Raw genomic sequence first — 17,805 nt, forward strand, 5'->3', positions numbered from 1 at the left:
TAAAATAGGCTAAAAATTACACTATTTCTTTAATTAAAATAGATAAATATGAATTAAAATATGCTAAAATCACGCTATTTATTTAACAGCACTTCGGGACTCTGGCAGCAAACGCCATCCGAGCGGGCTGCGGAATAGCTCGATCCCAATCAGTCCCCCAGCCAACAAATTCACTAAAACGAAGCCAAAATAAGGAAGCTCACGCTGACTTTTGCAACAGGCTGTGCCGATCGCCTTCCGTACGCCAGTCCCACCTCCCTCGGATTTCGGTTTCTTAATAGGGCTTTTCAACAAACCATCGGAAAGTGAACGTTGGGGGACAGAGTCACAGCAGATGCGAGAAGCCGGCTTGTTGGCAACGATCTTGGAAAAGTTCAACAGCATCAGAGCGGCTTCGTTCTAGGATGGGAGACCACGAGGATATCCCAGGGCTGTAAGGTAGACTGGGAAACTTCTATATGTGTATCTATAGGCCAGTGTTTCTCAACCTTGGCAACTTTAAGAGGAGTGGACTTCAACTCCCAGAATGCCCCAGCCAGCCACGGCTGGCTGGGGCATTCTGGGAGTTGAAGTCCACTCCTCTTAAAGTTGCCAAGGTTGAGAAACACTGTTATAGGCAAACCATTTCCAGAATGTTGCCAAGAAGACAAAACACTGCAAAGCAAAATAAAACTACAGAGGAACATTTGCAACAGAGTTACACCTGGCCCCAATCACTTTCTAGGAAACGGATTTATTTTTTTTCCAGGAAAAAAATGATCGAGGGCCTGATCCCCTCCAAGGGCTCGCAAACAAGCCTCGAAACGTCGAAAGGAACCGCGTAAAAAGGTGGTGCCCAGGGAAGCTCGCCTAAAATTTCTATCCCGTCTTTTGTCTTCCTCAGCGTTAGAAACCGCATCGCAAAGCCTGTTTACTCCCGATGCCTTGAAAAGCCAGCCCCGCTTCGCTCGATCGTGCTCCAATGCGCCGAGAAACGTCCAGCCCCTTTGCACAAGAGAAAGCGGAACAGCTGCGGCCGGGAGTTACTTCAATCCGCACTCACTCCGGATCGCCAAGGACCGCCCTCTCTCGCAAGAACGAGAGCACCTTCCAGAGCTGCGCAGAGACCAGTTTTCCTTCCCGCTGGGGGGGGGGGCGAAGGGGGGAGAAAGACTCCCCCCAACCCAACTTTCCTGCCCTCCGCTCCGCATCTGCCCGTTTCCAGCGCCGTTTACACGAGGAGGCGGGGTTCTCCGCCAGTTTCAGGCACGGAGACGTCACATGATGGGGTTTTTTTTTTAAACAGACGCTTCGGGAAAAGAGGTCGGGCCCCCTCCCCAACTTCTGAGCCGGCCCACATTCCGAAGCGCACGTGACGCTGCTTGCGCCTGATTGCCTCCGGCAACCCACGGCAGTCACTCCGGAGTATAAAAGGAGTACGGCTGGGGAGCGGGGAGTGGCTGCGCCATTAGGGGAGGCGAGGCTTCACTTCGGTCGGGTGAGTCGGGGCGAGGGGTCTTTTTTTCTCTCCGAGAGGGACTGAAAAAAAGAACTTCTTGAGAAGTTCGGCCGCTCCGGTTTCCACGCGTGAGCGCGCCGGGCGGGTCTGTGCGCGGGTTCGGGCGGTTCGTCCTCCTCCTGGTTCTGCCCGTGCAGGGGTTTTGAATCACGCCCCCCTCCCCAGCCGGTGCCTGCTAAAAGCTGTGGAATGAGGGGGTCTTATGTTAAAGCAAACGTGTTCACTGGCAGTGAATTTGGTGCTCCTGAATTCGCCTTGCGGCGCCTGCACGGATCGATTGAGACGTGCCTTCGAGTCGGTGTCGGCTCGTAAATGGGGGGAGCGTTTCAAGGCGTGCCGCTGCTTTCAGTAAAGCCTCCTTTGGGAAGGGTAGTCTATCTGGGCGTAGGTGGTTCGTGCAGCTTCAGCTGCTACACCGCCGGAAACCGCGTTTCTGAAAGTATTTGCCGGAGGTCAATGATACTTGCAAAAATGTAAAACAGTGCCGCTCTTATTTTTATTCTTTTTTTAAAAATAGGGTGTTTTTTTTCCTGAAAAATATTTTATGGAAGTTCATATCCAGCGGGTTGACTTGTTATTTTTACATGATTCGATCAATAAATATTCTACCCATGCATTGATTTAAAGGGTGAATAGGGGCTTATTCATATCGATAAATAGGACAAAAGCTCTTTTGGGGTCCTCTATAATCTTTAAAAGTGGGAGGGGGTCCTGAGAGCAAAAAGTTGAAGCAACTCTGCTGTGGGATATAGCCAGGTTAAGAGGCCACCCAGCAATTGCAGCCCCAGTTCTGCTTCACGTGATGCCACGCTGCCCACGAGGATCTGCCCCCACACGGTGCATGGTGGGCCCTGCTCCTTGGGCACATCAGTTTGTGGCCTCGACCTGGCTTTGCCCGTGGTCTCCTTGCCCACCATGGTTGAACTGGGGTTAACCATAGTTTATTCATTCAGTTTCCTGACTCCCGCAACATACAAAACCCTAAGCTAGCTATGAGAAGTAGTTTCATGTAAGCTGCCGTGCCCAAATGTGGTTAGTTCCAAGCCATAGTCTGGTTTGTTTTTCTCTTATTGAAAAGGAGGTGGTCTCTGTTTTTAAGTTGGTTGAGAAATTTCAGTAGCTTTTATTTACTTCCAAATGAGGCTGATGGGATCGCAGAACATCGTGATGGCTTAATTTCTTTTTCAGAAATTAATTCTTCCCCTGAGTCTTGACTCCTCTCATTTGAGACATGGGTACCTTGTCTGTTTGGGAACATTTTATTAAATTTACGGTCCTTTCAATTAAATTTAGTTTTCCTCCTGGGTCCCATTTCCTCTATGGGTGCAGCCCTCAGCCTGAAGCAAAACTCTGTACCCCTGCATTAATTTTTCTGGAAGGCAGTTGGATCTCCTTTGTGTTTTGGAATTTAAATGTAAAATCCATTCAAAATGGCACAACATTTATTTTTTTTAATGCCAGTGGTCTATTTTCTTACTTGACTAGACCGGCAACTATTAGTGCAATACCTCCTAAGAAACTCTCTATGGTGCAAATGAAAAAAAGATTCTGTATCAGTTATGCATTACTTCTAATAGCAAGTTCCAGTGGGATGAGGTCCTCCCACCAAGACTTGCTTACTTGCACCCGACATCCAAATCCAACTCTTAATTGCAAAATGTCATTTTGACATTCTTGTTTTCCTGCTAACGTTGCTGGATCAGGCCTTGAGAAATGGAACAGAGTTTTTAGCAGGCTCAGGCGAAACTCGGCTCATGTAGAAATAATGGATGGGAAAGGAAGGGCTGTGAGAATTTAGCACACTATTTTTCAACCTTGGCAAGTTTAAGAGGGGTGGACTTCAACTCCCAGAATTCCCCAGCCAGCCTTGCTGGCTGGGGAATTCTGGGAGTTGAAGTCCACCCCTCTTAAACTTGCCAAGGTTGAAAAACACTGATTTTAGTATATTTGAAGTATTATTACATTGGATGATTAAACTGTGTACATGTTAAGCTATTAGCATCATTTCCGACCGACCCATTTTATTCCAGTAAAAGGCATAAGTTTTTGTAAGCTGTGCCTCGTGCCTTTTAATTAAATCTCTGAATCAGAAAAGATGCTACCAGACTCCTCCTGATTTTGGGGACCATGGGGGCTTCTGGGGTGAGGTCATATGCCCACTTTTCTAATCTTTGCACCCCCTTCCATCCATCGGCCCCTGTTTACCGTTTCTTTTCTTTTAACTTTTCTAACATTTTAAGCTGTCTCGTCATCTGTTAAGGCCAGGCCAGGCCAGTCCTGCTGCGAATTTGAAAGGACAGTTAAATCAAGAAAGGGGCTTGTAAAAAAAAAAAAAAAAAAAAATCAGAAATATCCAGTGACTTGGAGATGATTTGAAGCAACGTCGGAGGAATTCTGCAAAAACGTGTTGGGGCCATTTTTGGTTTGGCTTAGGTGATGTTTGCTCTGGATGACACCAGTAGGATCTATTCTCAGGCAAGATGGTTAAATAAATAAAAATAATAATCTTCCAAAGGTGGGGGAAGGGTGTCCAAATGTGTCCTAAGCCCGGCGTCAGCATTGAGTTCCTATTTTGAGATTAGGCTCCATCCAATACTTGGCCGTGGGACTCCTGAAAAGGAGAAAAACAAGTCATTGACGGGGCAGTTTCAGCCCGGCCCACCTCACAGGGTGGTTGTTCTGGGAAAAATAGGAATATTAAGTAAGTTTACCACCTTGAATTGACCAGAATATATAATCTGTTACCCCTTTGGAGCACCTCCATAGCTGGATTTACGCGTGTTTGGTTTAACAGAGGTGTATTACAAGAACTGGCAATCTTCATGTCCAGGTTTTAAAATTCTTTTTGGGGAGGGGGCTTGTTAAAAGTCAAATAAAATCAGCAAGTCACAGTTTCAGCATAGAAATCAAGTTGTTATAGGCCTGCATACATACGTACTTTCCTAAATATGGAAAACTGCTGGTTTTTGGCTACAGGTAGTCCTCACTTAATGACCACAATAGGGACTGGAAAATTTGTTGTTAAGCAGGGTGGTTGTTAAGTGAGTCATACCCAATTTTACAAATTTTTTTTGCAGTGGTCATTAAGCAAATCACACAATTCCCCATTGACTTTGCTTGGGAAGGTTGCAAATGGCAATCCCATGACCCCAGGACACTGCAACCATCGTATGTGCAAGCTGGTTGCCAAGCGCCTGGATCGTGATCACATAACTGCGGGGGATGCTGCAGCAGTTTTAAGGGCGAGGCCCGGTTGTAAGTCCCTTTGTTGTAACTTTGAACAGTCACTAAACGAATGGTTAAGTGAGGACTACCTGTATTGCTGTTACCTTCTAGAAGGGGATTTCAAAGATGCTGCCCACCCCAGCCTTTAAGCACGCTGGGGGGTCAACGGGGCCCAAGCCCTTCCCTCTCCTGGTTTGGCTCCATCAAGTTGCCTAATACAAGTGGCTTTGGGGGTTGGGTGCTGGCAGCATGTTGGAATTTAGAGGGGGGGCTGCTCACAAAATGGCCTCCCTAGAAGACTTGGCGATTTGCAAAATGGCCGTCCAGTTACCAGAGACCCCTTTTCAAAAAGCAGGCTTGCTGTCTGGCATCCTGCCCGCCATCTCACTGGGACCGTTGCAGGCTCCAAGAAAGTGTGGGTGCAAACAAGCCAGTGGCAGAAGCATGGTGCTTTGCAACTCCCTTTAATAAAAAGAATATTTTTAAAAACCAGGTGGGACAAGGAACCTGGTGGGTGTGGATAGGACTGTGTTGCTTGTCCAAGGACTAATCCAAACGAAACAGTTGTGGCTGTGTGGTGTGCGTGTTCCAAGGCAGCGGATAACCGACAGTTTCCATTTTTGTTTTACGCTCAGAGGTACTCTTGTCCTAGTGCAGCCATTCACCATGAGCGCTACCTCAACTTTGCCATCCTGTATTTCTGTAACCCTAACCCAAAGGCAGGCGGTGGGGCAGTGAAATGTGGGAATCCGGAGCAAACGGTGAAGGGGTGGGGGGAGGTGGTCCTCCGTTGACTCATTGTCAAGCGTTTCTTGCAAAATTGCTTTCTGGGTGAAAGTCACAATTCTTTGCCCCAGAGATGGGGGAGGAATGGGTGATGCAACAGAGCAGCTGTGAAAGCTGGTTGGCCAGCAAGGGTTGAGTCTTTCAGGCCAAAGACCTTTTGCATCTTTGGGGGGAGGGACAGAATCCCTTCTCCCCCACCAGGGTGGGGCAGATTTGTTAAGTTTCTCCCGGGCTTGGCCAGTAGCAAATACTTAAAGAGCAAAGTTGGAAGGGGGGTCTTGATTCCTGGGGTGGGGAATTGGTCCTCTGTGAAAACGCGAAAGGGATCGGAACGCCCCAAGGCTTCCTTCCGTTTCTGTCTCTGGCCCCTTCGCTTTCCAGCCACATTTGTGCCTTCCGCTTCTTACGGACCCCTTGCATCGGAGTGGGGCGGCCAGTAAATCCATGTAAAAAAATCTCCATCTTCAGCCTGCCAACTCTGTTGCTCAGGTAGGCAGAAAGGACCCCACCCCTGGGCAGAAGAGAGCTTTGCCAAGGCGGACTGTTGGGTGGAACTCGGGTGGCACAATTATTCTCAAAGGCCGAGGAATCTCAACCTCTCCGGGAATGGGGGACCGAAAAGCCGGTGGGGCCCTGAACAGGCGCCATCGGTCCTGCCACGGCTTGTGGAGGATGCTTCTAAACCTTGGCGGATTCCTCCCCCCCCCCGTTGTATCCCCAGAATAGAGACGATAAAAGTCTGGAGGGGTTGCTGTTCCCCTGATCTTTGCCCCTTCGTGGGTGTTGCTTGACTTCCCAATCTAAGGCAGTGGTCTCACATCTAAGGGATAACGAGGAGGGGCCCCGCCTAGCAGCGGAGATCATCCCGGATCGGCCGGGGCATGTGCTGTCGGTCGCTGAAGCTTTGGGTCTAAAGTAGGGGGCCAAAGTACAGTGTACATAAGGAGCAACCGCTGCGTCCCCAGGTCCCTCGCCTTGGGACTTGTGAATGGGCCGCGTGGATGATTTCAAAGGTTCTGATCCTTGTTCCTGAAGCAACCTTCAGCCGTGGTCACAGGTTACCTTTATCTGCCTGGAATTTACTCCAGCCTTATCTAGATAAAGTTGGAGTGTAAGCTCTTACGCGTTTTCTTTCTTCTAGCTGCCCTTCATCACAAGCATGGCATCCACCGAGGGTCCTGCTGCCGACGCGGCCACCCCCAGCCCCGCGGCGGAAGAGATGGAGCAGAAAGTAAGTGGTCTTTGGAGATATGTTTGTGCTCTGGGTCCTCTTTGGGCCCTCCGTAATTGAAGAGGGAGGTCTTCTGCTTCTAGTTTCCAGCGATGAGGCTAGGTGAGAACAGGACTCACAGTTCAACGCACAGCTAGGGAGATCCAGACTGGAGAAAAGTTGCAGAAAAGCTGATTTTTTTTAATTCATATGCCACCTTCCTACTCCAGCAGATGCTTAAGATAGCTCCCCAGATTTTAAATCTCATAAGATCAAAGTGCCAATTCAAATGACATTCAGAAGGCAGAAAGGTTTGAGGGATTGGGGCACAGTGTAGATTTTGGCCTCGGGGCCCCTGGGCAGTCTTAACAATGATTGAGGACCCCCAGAGCTTTGGTCTATGGGTTATATCTCTCGATAGTGACTGTATTAGAAATTGAAACAGAGACATTTTAAAGTATTTATTTGACTTTGCGGACCCCCTGAAAGGGTCTCGGAGACTCCCAGGGGTCCCCAGACCACACTTGGAGACCGCGGGTTTAGAGGAACGCAGAGACAAGCTTGACGAAAAATCGCAGGAGCCGTGAAGGGAGGAAAAATAAGAAGTGGGTTCTGGGAAAGCGAGAAAGAAACTTTGAACAACCCACCTTGATTCTGCTTGGAATTAGAGCAGAGGGAACCTCTGGCCAGCATTCAAGGTTCTACTGTTACACCCTTTTACAATAAAGGAGCATTTCTGGAATCCTTGCGGTGTCGATTTCCTGACTGGGCCTGATACATATTGGAAATATGACACTGATGCAGGTTGGATTCTGCTGGAAGGAACTTGCGAAATCGCCTCTTAAGGTTGACCCAAAGTGAGTCCTCCAAGTGGCGTTTCCATGCACTGAGTGACAGCGGTTCTCCAGGTTTTCGGAAAGGCATCTCTCCCATGTTATTTGGTTCAGTGGTGCTACATCGCTAAACTATAGCCAGAAACAGGCTGAAAGTTTAAGCTAACAATGGTTGTTATTGATTACAACACTGGTGTGAAATTATGGGCCGGGCATCTGATAGGAAGCCACAGAGTCTTAGCTGGTCCTGCATTTCAGCCATGCTTCGGGTTCATCGTGATCAAAATGCTGGTTAATTTCTTGGATGGGGAAAAAAGCAGGGAGGAAGAACAACCACGGCTGGGGGGAGAAAAATGCTTATTGTGCTGGTGCTAAAAGACTCTCTTCCACTGGGAGAGAGCTAGACCTGAGGTGGACAATTTCAGAACCTCCAGGCTGGGATGTCCACCAGTCCTGAAGAACTTCTGATTTTATGTTATGGGAACAGGAACTCCTTCAGAGACGAAGCCCGAAGAGTTGCGGGATCTTGAAACAGGGAGCCCTAATAGGGCTGCTGGCTCTGGGCTGCAAAATTGGGATGACCAGTAGATGGCACCAAAGGGACAGAAAAGTTTGGCCATCTCTTTGTCATCCTCCAGTGGTTATCTAGAGATGTGCAGCCCAGGTATAATAATCCAGTGTTTCTCAACCTCAGCAACTTTATGATTTGTGGACTTCAACTCCCAGAATTCCCCAGGCAGCATGGCTGCCTGGGGAATTCTGGGAGTTGAAGTCCACAAATCATAAAGTTGCCAAGTTTGAAAATGACTGTTCTGGAGGCAGAAGTGCAAGCTATTCTGTTTCCCAGTTTCACCAGGACTAATGCCCGGGCAGCTGAGTACTGAGCATAGAGAACATACCTCCCCTGTCCGCTGATGTCCCCTTTTGCATGCTTCCAAGCCAACATGGCCGAGGTTTGCTGCCAAACACATCTGAAGCCGGGCCAACCTTGCGGAGAGTTTACCCAGAGCTCAGATGGCAAACTCCAAATCTATTTTTGGAGCAAGCGGCGTCTGTCGCATCGGCGCTTTTGTAGAGACAGTTGCACAACCCCAGGAAAGTGAAGAGTCTGGAAGCATTGCCAAAGTCTATTATATTTCTGAGAACTTCCCTAGGCAAGATTCCCAGGGCAGGGCATTGGGGCACAGTCCGTTCATACCAGCTCTAATCTCTCAGGGCGGTGACCCTCCTGCAAGGAACAGCACAAGAACACATGAACAATTTCTTTCCTGCTTGTGTTAGGGTGTCAGCGCCCATCGCTGCTCAGTTTGCTCTGTATTTTTATCTCTCTCTGCCATTTATATTCCCCTTGATTCCAGAAAGGTCTTTGATCAGCTTGCAATAATACAGAAGTAAAATGAAGAGAATTTATAGGGAATAAAATAACCCAAAGCCAAAAGCAATAATTGCATAATGGAGACCAGTGTTTCTCAACCTTGGCGACTTTAAGATGGGTGGACTTCAACTCCCAGAATTCCCCAGCCAGCACAGCTGGCTGGGGAATTCTGGGAGTTGAAGTCCACCCATCTTAAAGTCACCAAGGTTGAGAAACACTGATGTAGAACATTTGTATTTAAAGCATTCTCCCACCAATTAAGGGAAAAAAGGATTTAAAAATCCACAGTGCTCAGTCCCTGCTCTCCTTCTGACCCCACTTTGCACACACCCACAGCTGTGACAGCTGGAGCTTCGCCCCCTGGTCACAGCTGTAACCTCCCTTCCAAGCACCCTCGTCTGCATTTAGATGACACCAGACTTTCAGGCAGGCAAAGGTGAACCAGCAGCTAAACCTGGAGATGAAACGAGAGCAGGAGGCTGTTCTTTTTTTCTAGGATCCCTTGCAACATCTGAGCCAGGGCTAAAAGGAAAAAAGAAAGGAAACCGAATAGTAAATTATGGAATTCCAGCTATTTAGCAGAGCTATCCTGTGCTGTCACCGCCACCCGGAATCATTTTGTTTCCCTTGCTTAATTAAACAATTGTTGGGTTTATTGGAAAACCCTCCTTGTGCATTTTAAAGACCTTTTTTTTTTTAATGGAGAAGAGGGGGAGCCTCAAGTTGCTAGTCCTCATGGGTGCCGCTGCATTCTCTCTCTTCCCTTTGCCAGAACGTGGCCGACAGAGTAGCCAGCCTGCCGCTGGTCAGCTCTGCCTACGACATGGTCACGGCTGCGTACAGCTCCACGAAAGAAAGCCACCCGTACATGAAATCGGTCTGCGACATGGCGGAAAAGGGAGTCAAGACGATTGCTTCAGTGGCGGCCAGCGGGGCGCAGCCCATCCTGAGCAAACTGGAGCCCCAGAGTGAGTAACCCAAAGGTTGGGCATGGAAGGGAGAAACCAATTAAAAGAGGTGAAATGATGCTGATCTATCCGGAGGTCGTTTTCTGCTTTCCCACATAGGGGCTGGTCCTGAGTTTCTTTGCAAAATGTAGGACGCCCCCTGCTCACTGCTCTGGGTAGATGGAGGGGAGAGAAGCAGGGGGAAAGAAATGTACAATTCATTTTTTTTTTCCTTCACTTTCTTTGAATTACCGCCGGGTTCTGGGTTGGCCCTTCTTCTGGCATATTGCCACCAAGAAAAAGCTGTGACCGACCCAGGAGCGATAAATAGTGTCTCCATGCCATGCTAATCTTGGTTAGTTGTAATAGTTGGGGGGGCACTGAGGGTGTCATGCAAACCCACTATTTGCCTGGTTTATTCGTTGCATGATGCAAATCCAGAACACAGATCCCTGTGATAAATAGAGGCAAGAGGTTGTGAGAACGTAGCGGGGTAATTTAGCAAGAACATCACGGGGTTGTTGGTTAACCATTTCAGGAGAGTAAGTGGAGCAGAGAAAAAAAACAATGGAACAGTTGCAGAGGTTCTGCAGCCCCTGATTTTATATTACCTGATATTAATAGCTGATAATTACCATTCCCTCTGACCTTTTGGTATAGCCGACCCCCTCTACGTTGTCCCATCAAATCCGAAAAAGCTACAGAGCAAGGCTAATAAAACCTTTGAAAGCAAAGCTGCAAATCCCGTCTCTGGTATTAATTCCACCTGGGGCCATGCTCCTCCATCCCATAATAGCCACAGCCTATGAAGTCTGCCTACACCAAGGTGGCTAGGTTTGCATAACCTGCTGAATCGTCGTGATTTGTTGGAGCTTAATATCTTAACGTGCATTGCACCATTGTGGTTTATTGCATAAACCTTAGTTAATGGCTTAGCACATTTAATGTCGACTAAAATGCAGATGTTCTCTAGCTTCTGGGGAGGGCGGAAAAGTTCTGCTCTTCCCCTTCTGCTGGAGGGGGATAGTGGGAAAAAAGTCTACAGGGGTGTGTAGAGGAGTTTGTGGGTATGGAATTATCCACGACACGGAGAAATCTCCCCCTCTCTCAAAAAATTTGGTTTAGAATAAATGAAACTGTTTTAAAACAGGTAAAAGGAAGCAGAGTGTATCATTAACCTGTGAAATTCATTGCCACGAATTGTGGCCACGAAAGTGGATGGAGGTTCTGCTGAAGTTCTCCTTCACCCACCCCATCGTGAACCTGTGGAATTCTTTGCCAAACATGGATGGCTTTAAAATGGGGTGGATAAATTCATGGAGGCCACGTTTGATTGGGCCTTCCATTTTCTCCCCATGCTGGGGGGCAGCGTGCCTCCAACAAGGTCGGGCTGCCCACCAGGAGATCAAAAAAGTCAAGATGGCCGCAGCGGTGTGATCAAACCCTCTTATGCACATCATGACACATGTAAAAAGGGGAGGGCTTTGAGCGCATAGTTGCTGGCCACCATCTTGATTTTTTTGACCCCTGAAGACAGAGTAATCTTTTCTTCTTGTTCAGTTTCCACAGCGAACGAATATGCCTGCAAAGGTTTGGACAAACTGGAAGAGAAATTGCCAATTCTTCAACAGCCAACTGATAAGGTAATCAACATCTTCCTTCTTCCGGGCCACGAAAGTAGGTCTGTAGATTTGGGTATCAAAAATGGATATAGCCAAGGAGACTTATCCATGCTAAGATACATCTGCAGGTAATGATTTCTGCCTGCTGCATTACTACAGTAGCTGAATTTGGGGGAAGCACCATGCCTTACAGAGAAGTTGTGGGCTTAGATTTACAGGAGAATCCTTATGAAGCTCCATCTGTTGAACGCCTGCCTAGATGCAGCTCCTCCCAGCCCAGTTCTGAGCTGAAAGAGAAAGGCAAGCTGTGGCCAAGGTTTTACAGCTGTAGATGATGTGCATTGTAAATTCTTGGTCAAAAAGTGCCATATAAATCATCTAAGTTGAAGTCTTAAAGTTGCCAAGACTGAAAAACGCTGATCTAAATAAATGCACATTCTAGTTTCTTGGGAGTTTGAAATACACGTGAAAATGGGTTTGCAGGGACTTTCAGGCATTTTCCGAGATTGCTTGATTACCGAATAAATGCTCAGGTGGATGTACCATGTTAGCCTGATACAATCCTTCGGAAACAGATTACGGATTGAACGAAGATCTCTGATTGGGTTGGGTCCTGGCTGGTGTGTCCGGTGACTGAGATTCCTTGAGGGAGACGGTGAGATCAAGTGATGCTCCAGATCTTTCCTTCATCCCAAAGGACACCCCCTCTTCCCAATTTTATACTTCACGGATCTTTACAATTAGTTCAGCCAGCTTAGTGCAGTTGACATCAGTGGGTCCTGATCTTCCAGGTTTTCAGCCAAGTTCACTTGGGTTGGAGAAACTGGCATCTTGGCATCTTCCTGCTGGAAAATGGCTGCCTCACTTTTCTCCTGCGTCCATCCCCAGGAAGTCGCTGCTTCCACAGAAGCTCCTATATCTGCCCTGGACTTCATCTGCCCTCACCCAAAAGCTCTTAAACCAGCATCCAAACTCTCTTTTAGATCATTTCGGACACGAAAGATCTGATGACAGGAGCTAAGGAGGCAGTGACCTCCACCGTCAGTGGCATGGTTGACAAAACCAAGGAAGTGGTCCAGGGCGGTGTGGAGATGACCCGGTCGGCTGTCCAGGGCGGTGTGGACATGACCCGGTCAGCTGTCCAGGGCGGTGTGGACATGACACGGTCGGCGGTCCAAAGTGGTGTGGACATGACGCGGTCAGCGGTTTCCAGCGGCGTCAGCACTGTGATGGAGTCCTCAGTGGCACAGATGGTGTCCAGCAATCTGGACACTGTCATTGGAAAATCTGAGGAGTTGGTGGACCATTATCTTCCAATGACAGATGAAGAACTGGGTGAGTTGGTGTCTTTTTGGTTATCCAAGAGAAGCTGAATGTTTTAAGTGGCCACGGCTTTTAACCAGGAACTTGGGTTGCTCTGTACCTTGGTACCATCTTCTGAGTAGACCTTCTCGTAGCCCTGCAGATGGTCCCCATATTGGGGAACCATGGATGGCTCACAGGTGACCTGTAACTGGATCCAGGTGCTTGTTTTCTTGTTTAAAATATTTCTATCCCGTTCTGTATCAGGGAAGGCTCTTCAATCAGCTCGAAAATGAGATCTTCCCTGTTTCTCAAGTATACAGCCCGAAAAATACTGCAGGAGGGAAAGAAAAGCAAGGAGTCTCCATAGCAATTTTTAACGTTCCGTCTCCTGAACTTCAATCGCTAACTCCTTCCTCCTGTATTTGCGCTTTTAAAAAGCAAAATTGCAGCGCTGCTGTTTTATGATTCGCCGCCCGGAGTTTGTTGGAAGTGAGGTGGCTTAGAAAGGCTGTAAAATGGAATAAATAAAATTTAGAAGCTCTTTGGCTCCCTAGAGCAAGTTATGGTGTACAGATATTTTGAATAAATAAGTAACAGAGGCCTGTGCGAAGCGTTCCTTTGCAAAGGGCTTCTGAAGTTTGAGCAACGAGATCTTTCTGTTAAAAAGTGCTCTCGTTTCTGTGGAAGTTTGAGCAGTCGCACTGTTTGCCTCTCGAGGAAGATGTTGAGTAGGGTCCTTGCTCATGTCTGCATATATAAAGTTCTGGGTAGAGGGCACGGGATGAGTAAACTAAACCCGGTTGATTTTGCTTCGTCTGGTTCTGTTTTCTGATTCTCTTCTTCCTGCTTGACAGAGACATACAGGCTACGTTAAGGGATATTTTGGGGGTTGGCTGAGTGCGTCGGGTGACCCCAGTTTTTATCACTCCTCCTCCTAGCCAAGCTGGCCACCTCGGTGGAGGGCTTCGAAATAGCCACGGTGGAGCAGCAGAAGGAGCAGAAGAGCTACTTCGTGCGCCTGGGATCCTTGTCGAGTAAGGTTCGCCACCGGGCCTTCCAGCACTCCCTGGCCAAGTTGAAAAGCGCCAAGCAGGGCACCCACGACGCCCTCTCCCAGCTCCACCAGACCATTGAACTGGTAAGGAGACATTGCTGGGGAACGGGCGTCCGGTTTGCTGCAGCAGAAATGCGCAGCCTGTGGCTTCGGGATGTTGCTCCGTGAATCCCATTCTGGGCAGCTGCGCCTCTCCAGTGCTTCGCTCTCCCTTTTCTTCCACAGCACATGCACAGGTGCGCAGAGTACTAACTGGACAGGCTTCCTCCCCTGCCGTTCCCTTTCTCGGCATGTCCCCCTCTGTGTCATGGCGCCTTTGTGCAGTGCGCAACATGTACCCCTGTTTGTGGCACCCTGCCCAGAACCCAGTTCTTTTCTCCCAAGGGAGGTCTGGCTATGATGCCCGGCCCAAATGCCTGCTTGGTTTTGGGTTGGCAGACCCTGACCCTTGTGGTGTGTAAACAGCGGGTTTTGGCTGGGGCTGCAGCTGGCAAATGGTGGTATAGGCAGCAAAGCATGAGGAAACCATGGTTTTGGGTGCAGTGTGAACTTTGGTAACTAGCTGAGGCTCCCGTTTCAAGAGCAAAAACCTGCCAGCCTTTTATCTAACCATTTTGCTTGAAGACGTTAGCTTTTTATTCATAATCTGGTGTACCGGTTTCCCACCTTGGTAGAAGGTCTTTTCCTAACTAGCTTCACTTGGGTAGCTTGGATTACAACGCCCATCACACCTGAGTCACCTGGGACAAAGGGTGTCCTAGCTGATTACTTGCCAAACCCCATGCTGGAAATCTCTGAACTTCTGTGAACTGTGCACAGAGCCGCTCAAGATGACATCCGGTTGTCATCCTGTGAGAGGAGCGTGGAGAAATCCAGCTTCTGTTGGTTCACGTGTGCATCGTTGCAGCCGAGTTGACCTTTCCCCCCCCAAAACCTAGACCCCATGAACGTACAAACTAAAGCTAGGGTAGCAACAGAAAGTCTTGCCAAGCCCCCATCTCATAGCACTATATAAACCAAGATTGGAAGAGGGGAGCAATTGTAAGAATCCGTAGAGTAGAATCATCTTCCCAGGAAGTGAATTACTTATTTATCTGTTCCTCAACTGCCCCAATTGTACGAGGCTGGGCAGCGCACAATGAAGTTTTTTTTTGAAAAAAAGGAATTAAATTCAGCAAAGGAATGCAATGCAAAAGATCTCCCCCACCAGATGGGTGGTCAGAGGACCAGCCACAACGAGCGAGTGGAGTTAAAAGCTTGATGGTATAGCTGTGAGTTTAGAGGAGGGCTACCAAGATGGTGAGGAATGGTTAAAGGGTTGGGGTACGTTTAGGTTGCAGGAGAGAAGCCTTGGGAAAGAGATGAGAGTTGGTCTTCAGACATCTGGAGGCTGAGCCATAGAAGAAGAGATTTATTTTCTGTTGCCCTAGAAGGCAGGACCAGAACCAGGGGATTAAAACTAGAAGGAGTTCAAGCTAAACATCAGGAGGAATGTGGCCACAGGTGGCCACATAAGTACTGATATCTCCTTTGTTGGAGGTCTTTAAATGGACACAGATGGTCATCTGTCCAAGATGCTCTAGTCTAGTGTTTCTCAACCTCAGCAACTTTAAGATGTATGGACTTCAACTTCCAGAATTCCCCAGCCAGCATTTGTGGACTTCCAAGTCCCGGAATTCCCCAGCCAGCTGGGAGTTGAAGTCCACACATCTTAAAGTTGCTGTGGTTGAGAAACACTGCTCTAGGAGATCCTGCCTTGAGAAGAGGGTTGAGCTAGATTTCTACAGGTCCTTCCAACTCTTTAATTCTATGATTCTAGTAATCTTTATCATGATAAGGAGGAGGGACCCGTGTTCTTCAAGAATTTTAGTTAGGTTCTCTGCTTAAGAGTAGAGTTTCTGGGGCTCCTGATTTTCTTCCCCCCATGAAAGAGTTGCTTACTCAACATTCTCATTGGCATCTTCTCAGATTGAACACGTCAAACAAGGGGTTGATCAGAAGATTCAAAGTGGCCAGGAGAAGCTCCATCACATGTGGTTGCAGTGGCATCAGAAACAGGCTCCTGAGATGAAACCGAAGGACGTGCCTGAGCCACAGGTAGCACGTTTTCCATGGGAATTGTTGTGTTTTGGGTTTTTTGTTTTTTGTTTTGATAACAACCACCTTAAGAACTAGCTAACTTGAACCTTGCTTGGATGCCTTTGCAGGAGATAGAGTCCCAAGCTCTGGAGGTATCTCGTGGCCTGACCCAACAGTTGCAGTTGGCTACGGCAGCTTTGGTGTCCAATCTCCAAGGACTTCCTGCAGGGCTTCAAGAGAAAGTGGGCCTCGTCCGCCAGAACGCCGAGGAGCTCCGGACGGCCTTCATGTCTGCTGGGTCCTTCCAGGACTTGCCAGGCTCCATCCTGGCTCAGAGTCGGGAAAAAGTCGCCAAGGCCCGTCAGTTGACGGACGAGCTGATGGACCACGTGGTCCAGAACGTCCCTCTGACTTGGCTCGTAGGCCCCTTCTCTGCCTCAGAAAAACGAAATGTAGAAGAAATAGAAATGAAATAGGATGTCAAGGTGGGGCGGGAACGTGAGCGATTCAGAATATGATCCGAAGCGTAGGTTTTTGGGAGCAAAGAGAAGAGCTAGGCTTGGCTGCAAATAGTTTAAATATCTATGTAGAAGTCTTGATGCAAAAGATTTCTGAACAAAACAAAGGAAAAGGTTTTGATGGTTCAGTTGCTTTTTTTCTAACATGAGCCAGGCAAATTTTGGCTGATAGAATTTATTTAATCCAATTTAACATGCCTGATGGTACTAAATTGGCAATTTGGGAGGCGTTTTTCTCACCAGGGATTGTACAGCCCAACTGAAAGCAAGTTTTTTCTTTTTTCTTCAAGGGTGGGAGGCTAGAGTTCATCTTAAATGCAGACAGCCAAAATTTAGGAATGGTTATCAGTGGGTTTTTTTTTCTTCTGCATCCCAACCTCTTTTAAACCCCATGGAGATCATTCTTGCAAGGGGAGGACACAAAGAATTTTCCAGTTTGATGCAAACAGCAGGGAAACACTGAAGAGGTTAACCAATTACACCCAAATATTACCTCTTTCTTGTTTTTTCCTTCCCAGTGACAATTGTCTTGCATAATTGGCCTTTTTCCCTTTTTCTTCTCAGTGCACGTAGCCTGCCAGGTTCTCACAAATCGTGATAGAACTGAGAAAGCTTAAATTGCCAGAAATTTAGGTGGGGTGGAGGGGTGGAGGCGAAAGTTAAGAAATTATCTGTTTTTTATTCTTGCTTTCTGGTCGTCGTCGTCGTCCAGCTGTTCTCCATGCGTGTAGTCTTTAGGTGGGAGGAGTGAAAACGGAGCTAAACATCTCTGCTCAGTTTCTCCTGCATTTAAAGGGAAATTATGTAGGGTGGTGGTACAGCTTGTGCTTGAGACCCTTCCCATCATTTAGGGGGTGGAATCAAGTCTTGTCTTTGAAGAAGGGCACTAGTAAAGTTGATCAGACTTGCTTAATTTTCAGCTCCTCGTGTGTAATGCTTTCAGAGTTTTCTAAGGCCTGCAGAAGGCTTCTGTATGTCACGTGAAACTGATTTCCTCTCCATGCTTCCCGTTGTCAATTGATATCCGGTGCCTTAACTCATAAAATAAAACTAATACCATATTGCATTAAAAAGCTAAAGACTTTCCATGTTTTCCAGGTGGGGTGGGGGCAGGGGGAGATAATCAAACTGTCCAAATTGGTTTGTTCCAGTTGATAGGATTAGGTGGCATTTGCTAATTTGTAATGAGAAACAGGAACATGAGGATTAGAAGCTTTAAGAGGCCACTGTAGGCTATGCACCCAGCAGTAAAGCAGGAAATCAAGGGGGATCATGCATTGGGAAAAGACAATAGCCAAGTGGAAAATCATATTCCATGGGAGGTGGGGACACAAGGGAATAACATTAAAAATT

At 47.7% G+C, this 17,805-nt stretch overlaps 1 protein-coding gene across 1 annotated transcript; it reads left to right on the forward strand.

Moving 5' to 3' along the window:
• The first annotated feature begins 1,319 nt into the window (after positions 1-1,319).
• LOC103068007 (perilipin-3-like) lies at positions 1,320-17,531 on the forward strand. Its single transcript, XM_007431240.4, has 8 exons — positions 1,320-1,477; positions 6,651-6,740; positions 9,700-9,895; positions 11,435-11,517; positions 12,480-12,831; positions 13,740-13,939; positions 15,824-15,952; positions 16,063-17,531. Exons 2-8 carry the CDS (start codon positions 6,669-6,671, stop codon positions 16,408-16,410), a joined length of 1,380 nt encoding a protein of 459 aa, XP_007431302.1. The 5' UTR covers positions 1,320-1,477; positions 6,651-6,668; the 3' UTR covers positions 16,411-17,531.
• Positions 17,532-17,805: the final 274 nt, after the last annotated feature.

Source organism: Python bivittatus, unplaced genomic scaffold (assembly GCF_059951505.1).
Source record: "Python bivittatus isolate LINGU-HERP-01145 unplaced genomic scaffold, Pbiv_v1 ctg000580_np1212, whole genome shotgun sequence".
In the NCBI taxonomy this organism is placed as follows: Eukaryota; Metazoa; Chordata; class Lepidosauria; order Squamata; family Pythonidae; genus Python; species Python bivittatus.

Coding starts and splice junctions, on each gene's coding strand:
- LOC103068007 (XM_007431240.4), top strand. CDS start 6,669: ATGGCATCCACCGAGGGTCCTGCTGCCGACGCGGCCACCCCCAGCCCC. Junction 13,940..15,823: donor TCCACCAGACCATTGAACTG/GTAAGGAGACAT, acceptor GCATCTTCTCAG/ATTGAACACGTCAAACAAGG. Junction 15,953..16,062: donor AGGACGTGCCTGAGCCACAG/GTAGCACGTTTT, acceptor ATGCCTTTGCAG/GAGATAGAGTCCCAAGCTCT.